Source organism: Lampris incognitus, chromosome 11, assembly GCF_029633865.1.
Source record: "Lampris incognitus isolate fLamInc1 chromosome 11, fLamInc1.hap2, whole genome shotgun sequence".
NCBI classification, from domain to species: Eukaryota; Metazoa; Chordata; class Actinopteri; order Lampriformes; family Lampridae; genus Lampris; species Lampris incognitus.
In genome coordinates, this window is record NC_079221.1 from 30,957,351 (window position 1) to 30,971,561 (window position 14,211).

Here is a 14,211-nt window from a genome sequence, read left to right on the forward strand (position 1 = left end):
CCAGGGCTCTACACTAACTTTTTGCATTGGTTGCACTGGTGCGCCTAACTTTTTTTTTTAGGTGCACCAGCACAAAATTTAGGTGCACCCACATTTTTATTGCGTCGCCTTTAACACCAAAAGGTCTCCTTTTTATCGCTCTTTTGTCATATAATGTGAATTATTTTTTAAAACAATAAGGTGTAGAAAAAGCTTGTCTTTATTTTAAACACAATATATAAAGAATATATATATGAAGAATATATAAAGAAAAATAAAGTGTTTAAAGTGCTTCACTGAGCTTAAATTGAACATTTAAAACATTTAAACATTTCCAAATAAAAGTGTTTGTGCTTTAAGTGCTTCAATGAACTGAAATTGAACATGTTAGATTTAAACATTTCAAGTAAAATAAAACACCGGCCTCCCTTTCCGCAAAATGTGGCTGTAGATAATCACGCACTCCTTTGTAGAGACGTCTGTGTCACCGTCAATCATAAATGACATATACGTGGCGTTTCCAACGTCCGCAGCTGTCTTATCTTTCAGTGTGTCGGCTATTACACCAATAAATTGCGCGCATGCCTTGTCATTGCTGTAGGTTGGGTTGACATTTAAGCCGTTTTTCTTCATTAGAATGATCTCTGACTTAAATATTGTGAACGGCATTTCCTCCTTGGCAATGTTGTATGCGACATTGAATTTTATGATCATTTCTGATTCCTCCGAGGACCTGATCAATACAGCCTGACGCTGAAATGCAGCTGGGAGAGGGGCCACTGTATTTACACACTTGTCACGGCATGTAGTATGCTTTTTGGACAAGTTGTGCTTTTTTAATGTCTCGATCCCAAACGTTGTCGACTCTCCGACGAATGCACTGTTACCGGCCATACTCTGACCACACTCCCGACAGTAAGCGCAGTGCATTGCGTTCCGTTCTTTGTCATACCTCAGCCAGGGAAATTGTTTTAACCAGTCACGCCTGAAAGAATATATTTTGGGCTTTTTGATTTGACTCTCGGGGCCGGGCTCTATCTCAGACTCGTTTGTCTCCTCTGGTTCCGAGTCTGATGTTATCACGGAAGGACCGGGTCTTGGCATTCTCCCAGGGACCGTCACCGAGGCCGAGGGCTCCGTGTCTTGGTTGGATGTAGGCCTACTCTCGGTAGATGAGATGGATGGAGTGACAGTAGGGCTGGTTGAAGGAGTAGGTTTCGTTTTTTTAATGAAAAAACTTTCAATGGCTCTACCTCTCTTCATTTTCACTCGTTTTGTCGCGTAGACCTATAGGCTATTATTTTCCCGTTCAAGTTCTCTGGCGCTCAGCCTGCTCAGGTCACTCGCATTTTTTGAACTGACACTACTTAGAGCAGTGAAAAGGACCACAGCCAATCAGAGGCAAGGACCCGCCCGAGCTCTGTCTCTTATTGGTTTAGACCACAATACCATCAGGAGAACACAGAGAGATGCTGCGCTTACGAAAGAGATTTCAGTGTTCACCCGAGCAGCATCGGGTGCACCAGTGCGACCTATAATTTTTTTCAGTCGCAGTCTTAAAAATCTTGGTCGCATGTGCGACCAAATTGGTCGCACTCTCGAGCCCTGCACACACACACACACACGGTTGTGAGACAGAGGAGCAGAGGTGGGTTTGTTGTTTCTGTCTGATAATTAAGTATAACCACTTCTGGCTGAAATGTCAGGTAGTCATTTGGTATTGAATCAAAGGACCATGAGTATCCCCTCTTTTACTCGGAGAACTAACAAAAAAGAAGAAAGATTCTGTTTTTAGAATGGTCTAAGTTTTTTTACTTTTTAAAAAAATCTAAGAAACGCTGATGTCTGCATTGTTTTAATATTTCTATGTTTATATCTGTGATTGCCATGAAAGTATCTGAGAAGACCTTCCTGGAGTCAGAGACAGGCCTGAAGATTGTGCAGACCGGTGTCGGAGAGGTACAGACAAATGCATGCACGTAGACAGATGCACGTGCACGCGCGCGCACACACACACACACACACACACGCACACAAACACCCACACAAAGCCTCCTAAAGTCATTCGGTAACCCCCCCTCCCCCCCAACTGCCACCTTCAATTTTCACATTCATATCGAGTGGTTGTCACGGCAACAGGGAGATAAATCACTCTTTGTTTCCTTTTTCTCCTTTATTACTCCTCACTCGTTCACCCTTGGGTTCAAGCCTGCATGAGTCACAGCTTTTTAGAAAGGCTATAGCCTCACTAGCCAGCTGCTCTGCGCACATTCACTTTCATGCTATGACGAATATGGCTTATTTCATCATCGCGGAGCTTCTGGTTTTGGCGAGCTTACTTCAGCAGTTTGCTGACTATACAGTTCATATGTACTGTGCAAACCCAGAGGCATTCATGTGTTCTGTGTGAATATCATATCAGGATATGAGAATCCCCGTCTGTTTTCCTGGGGCCAGAAAGCTGGCAAGTAGGCACAGTTTAGACACAGAGATTGTTGTGTGGTGTGCAATGGGAAGAATCTGCGAGAGAACACTACACACAGAGTAAAACATGGAGAACCGGTCCACATGTGGTGAGTTTTACAAGAGTTGTTTGCTGGGAGATATTCACTTAAGAGTTTCACACTGTGAGTTAATGTTTGCCAAATTTTGACAAACTCAAAATGTAAGCGTTTTTTTTTTCACTTTATGTTGGCACAAAAATAATTTGCATTTTTTTAAATTTGTGTGGTTATTTATGGGGTAATGCATTTCTTATATATAGATCTACCATAGATATAGTCAGGCTCTTTTTTTTTTATTATACCTACTTTAAAACTTCTTTTTAGCCTAGTGTCAGAAATCCATAGCATTTACGAACTCACTTGACTGTCAATAAATTTGAATTTGAAATACTTGCGTATCAAAGGAATTTATCCACCTAGGAAGTTGTGTGGCCATGAGCAAATTAGGCAACATTTCATTTAGTAAATGAAATATATTTTATTTTGGACATCTTCAAAACCAAACCGACTGCGTTAGGGTGAAAATCAATAGTTGTTTTCTCTTGCCTCCATTGCCCTTTGCCATCAAAGGTAGACAGGAGCTGATAATGGTTTTTGGTATAAATTTTTGCAGAGTGCAGTGCCATAAAAAGAAATGACCTGAAGTAAGATGCGGTACCCTTATTAAAAAAAAAAGGACATAATGTAGTATAACAAAGGATGAACTCTAAAAGAAACAGCTTTCATGCTTACTGAATTGTGCACTTGTAAGAAACCATTAGTAGGAATATGTGAAGACCCAAGGGAGACCTTGTTGAAATAAGTGCTATAGCTTGTGAAGCGAGATCCAGCTTGAATAGATCATCTTCTCTTTTCAAGCCTCGTAATGTAAAGATAACATATAGTATGTCTGTGTGCTTGTATATTCGTGTGTGTGTGTGTGTGTGTGTCAGCCACCTGGAGGGCAAGTGGCCAGAGTATGTTACCAAGGCGACGTCTCATAACAGTGGGCATGCCACTTGTTGCCATGGTGCCTGCTCGACTCCACCCCCAATGTGGCTCCCAGACGCTATGGCAACATATTACTTTATCATTTCCTATGTACACGGACACACACACATATGCATGCACGCATGCATACATCTCACACTCACGTTCCCTTTTTATTCAGGATCACAGACAGTGTGTTATCTTTCCATCCCTTCGAAAAATGAAAAGCATGTGTCACAGGTCTTATTTCCTCTGTGCTTTCATTGTGTCTTTTGTCACATAGTGGCTTAGTGTTTTAATATTACGAGGCTCTTTGCAACATCAGTTTTGAAAAGTGATCAATGAATGAAGTTAGTTAGACGGTAATTACATGTTGCCCAACTGATCATTTTGTATTTACATTTTGTATCAACTGACATCTGCTCACCTTTGGTGCTTGTATATTGTGGCAACAGCAAAACGAAAAGCTTTGATTAAATCCGAATTTAAAGTGATGTGATGAATAAAATGCATTCGGTTATAAAGAAGACGGTTTTCAGGGCTTTTCGGATTTCGGGAGCGGGGTCACAAAGGTGGGGTGACAACAGATTTCCCACAGTAGTTAATATTGAAATCTGGTTACTCCTGAGGTTCTATGGAAGATAAACAGTAAAAAAAATCATTTTATAAAAGTATGATAGAGCTTTGTTGAGATATTAGGGTTTGTGATGAGAAATCCAGCTGTTTTTTCAATTTGTTTACTCTCCTCTCCCTCATCATCTTTCCTCCACTCTTTCTCGACCCCTTCTTTGCAGAGGACCGATCTAAGGGGTCTCCCTCAGGTCACCAGAGTCTCTCAGGGGTCCAGCGGGACTGTTATCACCCTTGTTTCCATGGCAGTTGTAGGAGGACTGCTGGTATTGGCTATGGCCATCGCCTGCCTCAGGCACCAGGCTCAGCAGCTGGCCAATGGCAAGCTTGGTCTGGGGCCGGAGGGAGGGGCAGAGACGCACTTTGACTACCAGGTAGGGAAAGGGAGGTTCATGCTTTCATAATATAAGTGTTCATTAATAAATGGGCTGGGGTTTTTCAGTTTTCTAACCCGATAACTTGATGAGAGACAATTCACCGTTTGGGTCAGTGAACAATGAAAAAATCTAAGAAACCAGGTGGGGGGGGGGGAATTGTGCTTCATATGCATTCACTGCAGTGAGGCGTAAGAAGCATTTATTTCTATGTTTCTTTTACTAACTTTGATCCTTGATGATTATGTAAAGATGCCATCGGGAGGGGGGGGCACACCCTGCTGGATTGGTCACCAGTCAATCACAAGGCCAAACAATCATTCTAATTCGTGAAAGTAGGGGCGCTAAATTGCACCCCTACTTGCACGTCTTTCGACTATGTGAGGAAGCCCACACAAAGATTCCTCACTAATGATATTATCATTTGAAATCCATCCATTATCCAAACCGCTTATCCTGCTCTCAGGGTCGCAGGGATGCTGGAGCCTATCCCAGCAGTCACTGGGCAGCAGGCAGGGAGACACCCTGGACAGGCCGCCAGGCCATCACAGGGCCCACACACACACACACACACACACCTAGGGACAATTTAGTACGGCCGATTCACCTGACCTGCATGTCTTTGGACTGTAAGAGGAAACCCATGCAGACAGGGGGAGAACATGCGTGAGGAGTTTGCATGTTTGCATGAAATGTGTGTGTGTGCGTATGTATATATATACACACACACACACACACACACACACATATATATGAGTGTTTGTTAAAAGAAACACTCAACGGTAGGGAAAGTGATCAACAAATAAGGAGCAAAATAATCCAGTGAGTCAAGTAAATTTTTTATGAGACAGTACAAGCCTGTTTCATGCACTGAGTTTGCTCTTAGATGCTTGTTTAGATGCTTGTTTAGATGCACTTATGACCTCCGATGACTAGAAGTTCTCCTGATTTCCTACGTTAAATGCACTTATTGTAAGTCGCTTTGGATAAAAACGTCAGCTAAATGACTGTAATGTAATATAATGTAATGTAATGTCATGCCATAAACAATCATCAGCTGTCAATAAAGCTACTTGGGAAAGGACATACCATTTACCATAGTGCCTCATCATGCACATCATGTGCACAACATCCAATGGGGAAGGGAGCGATGCGACATTCAAAAATTCAAAAATATGTGATCGCTAACGGTCCAATGGGGGGGGGGGGTATTTGTCTATTGGCATGATTTATGTGTAATTATAAAAGAGGGGCTTATAACTATGTCTGCAACTGCTGTCCAGTTCATTCCTGTTATTCAATGTGGACATTTCTGGTTTGCGCATGATAAAATATTTTTCAGTTAGACATAGGTTGCACATTTTACTACTGGTTGAATATGCCCTGTTCTTTGAGAGGATTTTCCAGGTGGTTGAATAATTAATGTTTCTGTCTGCCAATGACCAAATATAACGGCTTAAAAATGTTACATTCTTTAAACGGTTGTTTCTAAAGCTACACATTTGTGCATTAAACCTCTTTCTGAATGTTCTCTGTTAGACCGAAGTATGTCTCTATTTTGCCGTTGTCCTCTCTCATCACCGTAGCTTGGTCGATAACTCCTTTTGTCTGGCATTTTCTTTTGAGGGGGCGTGAGTCGTTCACACAGCAGTTGCAGTTGGAGGAGTCCGATTGTGAGATATATATACTATATATAAAGGTAGATGTAGGGAAAAAACTTTAATGCATTTCAGTACAAATTTGTTTCGTGCGTTGCGCACCCATCAGCTGCCAATGTGATTAAACAACAAAGAAGAGTACACAGTCAATAAATATTATGTTGCCCCGCATCATGCTCCAAATTCGGACAGCAACCAATGAGAGGATAGAAAACATTTGAAATATTACAACCAATGGGGTAGGTAGTTACGATGCACAGCAACCAGTGGTGAAATAGAAAACATTACAGCCAATAGGGTAGGGGTTGGGGCTTGTCTTGAAAAAGCAAGGATTTAAAGGGCCAGGCACTGTTGAAATAGCACACATTTAAAATATAACAAGATAATGTGCAATGGGGTAATTTACGTATATCATATAGTGGGGTGGTTTTGGGGCACAGTTGGAAGGACAGGCAGTTAAAATAAAAAATATAACATCTAATAAATGTCACATGAGTATCATCTAATGGGGGTGGGGGGAATAGTAAAGACATTATTTTGATATCTTTACTATTCGCCCCCTAAATTCAGTGATGAATATTCTTAATATTCCGCTCTTCATTTGTTGAGCACTTTTGCACTTTTATCTACACCACTGATGGTTTCTGGGAAAAGAAAAAAAAACACATTAAATATATATATCCATCCATCCATCTATTATCCAAACCGCTTAGCCTGCGCTCAGGGTCACAAGATGCAGGAGCCAATCCCAGCAGTCATTGGGCGACAGGCGGGGAGACACCATATTATATATATATATATATATATATATATATATATATATATATATAATTTATTTATTTATTTTTAATGCTATATATGTGTGCCCTCTCTCTTTCTCCTAATCCCTGCTTGTTTCCCATCATCCACCACCATTTAGGAGCTGTGTCGGCAGCACATGGCATCCAAATCATCCCTGTCCCGTCAGGACTGCGTTGGGGGCGCTATGGTGGGCTCAGCAATAGCAGCGGGTGCCGGCGGTCGAAGGGGGACAGACACATCCCGTGTCAGCAGCGTTTCCTCCCAGTTCAGCGATGGTCCCCAGCATAGCCCCTCCTCCACCCACAGCTCCACCCCTTCCTGGAGCGAAGAGCCCGCCCAGTCTAATATGGACATATCAACTGGTCACATGATACTGGTGAGCAGCCCTTGAATTAAAACAGATAGAATGCTGTTCCAATAACACACTTCCTGGTGCAATATGGAAATCACTTTCTGTACTGCTGAATAGAAGAGAATAGAATAGAATAGAATAGAATAGATGAACTTTGATGATCGCCATTGAGAAATGTTTTCTTTCTAGCAGCACAAAGGTAAATTGAAAAGACAAAAATGTGAATGAAATACTACACTAGAATTAGAAATATTGGATAAGGTAAACTCAAAACTTCAAGTTAAATAAAGCAGCTACAGCTCTACAACTACTACTACTACTACTACTACTACTACTACTACTACTACTACTACTTTTGGCTGCTCCAGTTAGGAGTCACCACAGCGGATCATCCATTTCCATCTCTTCCTGTCTTCTGCATCTTACTTTGTCACGCCAGCCACCTGCATGTCTTTCCTCACCACATCCATAAACCTCCTCTTTGGCCTTCCTCTTTTCCTCTTCCCTGGCATTTTCATTTATCTTTATTTAACCAGGTTAGTCCCATTGAGATTAAAATCTCTTTTACAAGAGACCTGGCCAAGAATGGCAGCAGTACACCAGTTTCAGCACACACATGAAGACAACAGAATAGCTCGAAGTGCAAAATAGCATAAAAATGAAGGGAAAAGATACAAACCTGTTATCAGTTGAAACGTTTACAATTTCCAATAGAATCAGATTCCATAGACTTATCCATACCTTTAAATTCGGATAGAGTAACCAAGTCCTGGAGTTTAAGTCTATTCTGCAGGCTATTCCAGGCAGATGGTGCAGAAAACATAAATGGCTTCTTGCCCAGCTCAGTACGAACTTTAGGAACAGTCATTTGTAAGGTGTCCTGAGTCCATAACCCATAAGTGCCATGTTTTATGGACAGAAAGATAGATAAATAACAGGGGAGGGTACCCAGAATGGCCTTATAGATAAAAACATACCAGTGACTACTTCACCATGTTGATAGAGCAGGCCAATTGACTCTGGAGTAAAGGACACAGTGATGAGTGAGGGCTCTACAGTTTGTAACAAACCGTAATGCTCCATGATACACAGTGTCTAACATATGGAGACAATGGGCTGATACGTTCTTGTACAGTAAGTCACCATAGTCAAGAACAGGCAAGAATGTTGCTTCAACTAGTCCTCACTCGACATCGAGAGAAAAACAAGACTTGTTCCTAAAATAAAAACCTAACTTCAATTTCAACTTTTTCACCAGACTCTGAATATGGGGCTTAAAAGAGAGGTGGTCATCAATTAAAGATCCCAAGTATTTGTAGGTGGAGACTGCCTCAATTTGTTTACCTTGAGTAGTAACAATGCTCTGATTTAACTCTAACTTCCTAGTGTTTGAAAACACCATAAGTTTGTTTTTTTTCAGCATTCACGACAAGCTTCAGTTGATAAAGCTGAGCTTGCACTCTGTTAAAAGCATTTTGCAGATACTCAAAAGCTTTACTGAGAGTAGCCGCGTAACAGCAGCTCCATATTAAGCATCCTTCCCCTAATATTCCCAGCATCTCTCCTTCGCACATGTCCAAACCATCTCAAGCTTGCCTCTCTTGCTTTGTCTCCAAACCGTCCAACCTGAGCTGCCCCTCTAATATACTCGTTCCTAATCCTGTACTTCTCCGTCACTCCCAATGAAAATCTTAACATCTTCAACTGGGCCACCTCCAGCTCTGCCTCCTGTCTTTTCATCAGTGCCACTGTCTCCAAACTATACAACATAGCTGGTCTCACCACCATCTTGTAAACCTTCCCTTTAACTCTTGCTGATACCCTTCTGTCACAAATCACTCCTGACACTCCTCTCCACCCACTCCACCCTGCCTGCACTTTCTTCTTCACCTCTCTTCCACACTCCCCGTTACTTTGAACAGTTGGCCCCAAGTATTTAAACTCATACGCGTTCATCACCTCTACTCCTTTCATCCTCACCATTCCACTGTCCTCCCTCTCGTTCACACATATGTATTCCGTCTTGCTTCTGCTGACTTTCATTCCTCTTCTCTCCAGTGCATACCTCCACCTCTCCAGGCTCTCCTCAACCTGAACCCTACTCTCGCTACAGATCACAATGTCATCCGCAAACATCATAGTTGAAGGAGACTCCTGCCTGATCTCGTCCGTCAACCTGTCCATCAGAATTGCAAACAAGAAAGGGCTCAGAGCTGATCCTTGATGTAATCCCACCTCCACCTTGAAACCATCTGTCGTTCCAACTGCACACCTCACCATTGTCACACTTCCGTCATACATATCCTGCACCACTCCTACATACTTCTCTGCCACTCCTGACTTCCTCATACAATACCACACCTCCTCTCTCAGCACCCTGTCATATGCTTTCTCTAAATCCACAAAGACACAATGTAACTCCTTCTGACCTTCTCTATACTTTTCCATCAACATTCTCAAAGCAAACGTCACATCTACAGTGCTCTTTTGTGGCATGAAACCTTACTGCTGCTCGCTAATCATCACCTCTCCTCTTAACCTAGCTTCCATTCCTCTTTCCCATATCTTCACGCTGTAGCTGATCAACTTTATACCACTGTAGTTGCTACAGCTCTGCATATCACCCTTGTTCTTGAAAATCAGTACCAGTATGCTTCTTCTCCACTCCTCAGGCATCCTCTCACTTTCCAAGATTGTGTTAAACAATCTAGTTAGAAACCCCACTGCCATCTCTCCTAAACATCTCCATGCCTCCACAGGTACGTCATCAGGACCAACCGCCTTTCCACTCTTCATCCTCTTCATAGCTGCCCTCACTTCCTCCTTAATAATCCACTGCACTTCCTGATTCACTATCCCCACATCATCCAACCTTCTCTCTCTCTCATTTTCTTCATTCATCAGCCCCTCAAAGTACTCCTTCCACCCTCTCGACACACTCTTCTTGCTTGTCAGCACATATCCATCTCTATCCTTGATCGCCTTAATCTGCTGCACATCCTTCCCAGCTCAGTCCCTTTGTCCTCTGTCTAGCCAATCGGTACAAGTCCTTTTCCCCTTCCTTAGTGTCTAACCTCTCATACAACTCACCATACACATTTTCCTTTGCCTTTGCCACCTCTCTATTCACTTTATGCGACATTTCCTTGTACTCTTGTCTACTTTCTTTGTTTGAACCCACCTCCAGTGCTCCTGGCCTTACTCCCCTTCCACCTGGTCTCTTGCACACACAGTATATCTACCTTCCTTCTCTCCATCATATCAGCCAGCTCTCCCTTTACAAGTCATAGTGCCAACATTCAAAGTTTTGACTCTCACCTCCACACTCCTACCCTTCCTCCTCTCCCGCTGCCTCTGGACATGCCTTCCCCCTCTCCTTCTCCCAACAGTATCATAGTTTCCACTGGCACTCTGCTGTCCAACAGTACCAGTGGCGGTCATTGGTAACCCGGGCCTCGGCCGATCTGGTATGGAAATCTGATTTATGATCCGCATATTTGATTTTGCAAAGGTTTTATGCCAGATGCCCTTCCCAACACAACCCTCCCCATTTATCCGGGCTTGGGACCAGCAATAAGAATGCACTGGCTTGTGCGTCCTCAGTGACTGGGTTAAATAAAGTAACTACAGCATATGGGTAACATGTGCAAACATTTCTCTTACACCTGTCAAAATCCAAAAACTGGTAAAAGGACACTAACAGCATGTGGATCAGAAAGAGTTAAGTCAATATTATAGATGTAAAAAAAAAAATTACAGGGGGGTCGCTGGTTCGAAGCCCCGTGTTACCTCCGGCCTCGGTCAGGCGTCCCTAAAGACACAGTTGGCTGTGTCTGCGGTTGGAAAGCTGGCTGTGGGTATGTGTCCTGGTCGTTGCACTAGCGCCTCCTCTGGTCAGTCGGGGGGGCCTGTTTAGGGGGAAGGGGGAACTGGGGGGATAGTGTGATCCTCCCACGTGTTACATCCCCCTGGTGAAACTCCTCACTTTCAGGTGAAAAGAAGCAGCTGGCGACTCCACATGTACATATCTGAGGAGGCATGTAGTAGTCTGCAGCCCTCCCCGGCTCAGCGGAGGAAATGGGGCAGTGACTGGGATGGCGCGGAAGAGGGGGCTAGTTGGCTGGATGCAATTGGGGAGAAAAATGGGGAAAAAAACAAACAAACCAGAATACAGTACATAGTTTGTGTGTAAATCGTAGCAACAATACTGAAACGAACACTAAGAAAACTACAATAATATGGTCTAATGCTAGGTAGTAGATGTGCAGAAACACACTATTAAAACCCACCAACATTACTACATTAGAACATGTCAATTAATAATAATTCACAGCACAGGCCTGGTGTTTGTATTTGCACATCCAATAACACTATGTGCAGAACAAACATCCTGCATATATGAATTAATATGCAGAGAACAATGACATGCATTGCAGTCCTAATGAATTTTGATGACGTTGTTGCAGAAATTAATGTTGTTTTGTTTGTAGACAATGTAATTCAAATACACGTGATTAATAAGATTCAGGACATTTGGAACAGGATATCCCTGATGTGTTGTCCCTCCCTCAGGCGTACATGGAGGATCACCTGCGCAATAAGGACCGGCTGCAAAAAGAGTGGGAAGCACTGTGCTCCTACCAGGCTGATCCCAGTTCAGTGGCTGTGGCTCAGAGCCAGAGCAACATGGATAAAAACAGACACGCCGAATCTCTACCCTGTTAGTTCCCTTATTAACTACATCTGTCTTTCTGGTTGGTTGTCTGCATGTCGGTCTGTGTCGGTCTGTCTGTCGGTCTGTCTGTCGGTTTGTCTGTCTGTATGACTGCCTTTCTTTCTGTCATTGTGAACTTTAGCTTGATGACCCAGTATCACTGATTAACCTTTTTTCGGCCTTTATGTCTTTCCATATTGACGGTTGGCAAGTTTGGCAGTCGGTTAGTGTTATTACTAGCTTATCTGTGAATATGTGTGAGATTCTGTAATCTGTTTTTTATACTCATTAATCATAAGATATACTCAATGCATGCATATATTAATGTACAGCACAATACCTATGTTAAGAATTTGATTTATGTCGATCTGCACGTTATTTGCAAAGAAAAAAAAGTATTGAGTTTCAATTTTCATTGCCTTTATTTCCCTCCTCAACATCAGTGAGGTTGTCATACGTTTACTCATTTATCTGTTGATTCACCCCTATTTTCTTTTTTCTTTTTTTTTCTTCTTTCTACCTTTTCAGATGATCACTCTCGAGTAAAGCTGAAGACAGAACTAAACCCCAGAAAGGAAGACTACATAAACGCAAGCATCATAGTACGAACATTTAAACATCATTTAAGTATTCTTATATATTTTCTTATCTGACACTGACCACGATCACCTCGTATGTATGTGTGTGTTTATATATATATATATATATATATATATATATATATATATATATATATACACAGTGCATCCGGAAAGTATTCACACCCCTTCACTTTCCTCACATTTTGTTATGTTACAGCCTTATTCCAAAATGGATTAAATTCCTTTTTTTCTCATCAATCTACACACAATACCCCATAATGACAAAGTGAAAAAGGTTTTGTAGAAATTTTTGCAAATTTATTAAAAATAAAAAACTGAAATATTGCATGTACATAAGTATTCACACCTTTTACTCAGTACTTGGTTGAGGCACCCTTGGCAGCGATTACAGCCTCAAGTCTTCTTGGGTACGAAGCTACAAGCTTGGCACACCTATATTTGGGGTATTTCTCCCATTCTTCTCTGCAGATCCTCTCGAGCTCTGTAAGGTTAGATGGGGAGCGTCGCTGCACAGCTATTTTCAGGTCTTTCCAGAGATGTTCAATGGGGTTCAAGTCTGGGCTCTGGCTGGGCCACTCAAGGACATTCACAGACTTGTCCCGAAGCCACTCCTTCATTGTCTTGGCTGTGTGCTTAGGGTCGTTGTCGTGTTGAAAGGTAAACCTTCGCTCCAGTCTGAGGTCCTGAGCGCTCTGGAGCAGGTTTTCATCAAGGATCTCTCTGTACTTTGCTCCATTCATCTTTCCCTCGATCCTGACTAGTCTCCCAGTTCATGCCACTGAAAAACATCCCCACAGCATGATGCTGCCACCACCATGCTTCACTGTTGGGATGGTATTAGCAAGGTGATGAGAGGTGCCTGGTTTCCTCCAGACGTGGAGTTTGGCATTCATGGCAGAAGAGTTCAATCTTGGTTTCATCAGACCAGAGAATCTTGTTTCTCATGGCCTGAGAGTCCTTTAGGTGCTTTCTGACAAACTCCAAGGGGGCTGTCATGTGCCTTTTACTGAGCAGAGGCTTCCGTCTGGCCACTCTACCATACAGGCCTGATTGGTGGAGTGCTGCAGAGATGGTGGTTCTTCTGGAAGGTTCTCCCATCTCCACAGAGGAACGCTGCAGCTCTGTCAGAGTGACCATAGGGTTCTTGGTCACCTCCCTGACCAAGGCCCTTCTCCCCCGATTGCTCAGTTTGGCTGGGCGGCCAGCTCTAGGAAGAGTCCTGGTGGATCCAAACTTCTTCTATTTACGAATAATGGAGACCACTGTGCTCTTCGGGACCTTCAAAGCGGTAGAAATTATTTTGTGCCCTTCTCCCAGATCTGTGCCTCGATACAATTCTGTCTCGGAGGTCCACAGACAATTCCTTTGACTTCATGGCTTGGTTTCTGCTCTGACATGCACTGTCAACAGTAGGACCTTCTATAGACAGGTGTGTGCCTTTTCAAATCATGTCTGATCAATTGAATTTACTACAGGTGGACTCCAATCAAGATGTAGAAAAATCTCAAGGATGATCAGTGGAAACAGGATGAACGTGAGCTCAATTTTGAGTGTCATAGCAAAGGGTGTGAATACTTATGTACATGAAATATTTCAATTTTGTATTTTTTATAAATTTGCAAAAATTT

General features: G+C 42.6%; 1 protein-coding gene across 1 annotated transcript in view; it reads left to right on the forward strand.

The window, feature by feature from the left end:
- The window catches only part of ptprna (protein tyrosine phosphatase receptor type Na), a 63,343-nt gene that overhangs the window by 36,341 nt on the left and 12,791 nt on the right, over positions 1 to 14,211 (forward strand). Inside the window, exons 14-18 of the mRNA XM_056289426.1 lie at positions 1,874 to 1,938; positions 4,247 to 4,456; positions 7,034 to 7,291; positions 11,840 to 11,987; positions 12,510 to 12,583. Of these exons, the coding sequence (XP_056145401.1) occupies positions 1,874 to 1,938; positions 4,247 to 4,456; positions 7,034 to 7,291; positions 11,840 to 11,987; positions 12,510 to 12,583 (755 nt within the window). The remainder of the gene's footprint in view (positions 1 to 1,873; positions 1,939 to 4,246; positions 4,457 to 7,033; positions 7,292 to 11,839; positions 11,988 to 12,509; positions 12,584 to 14,211) is intronic.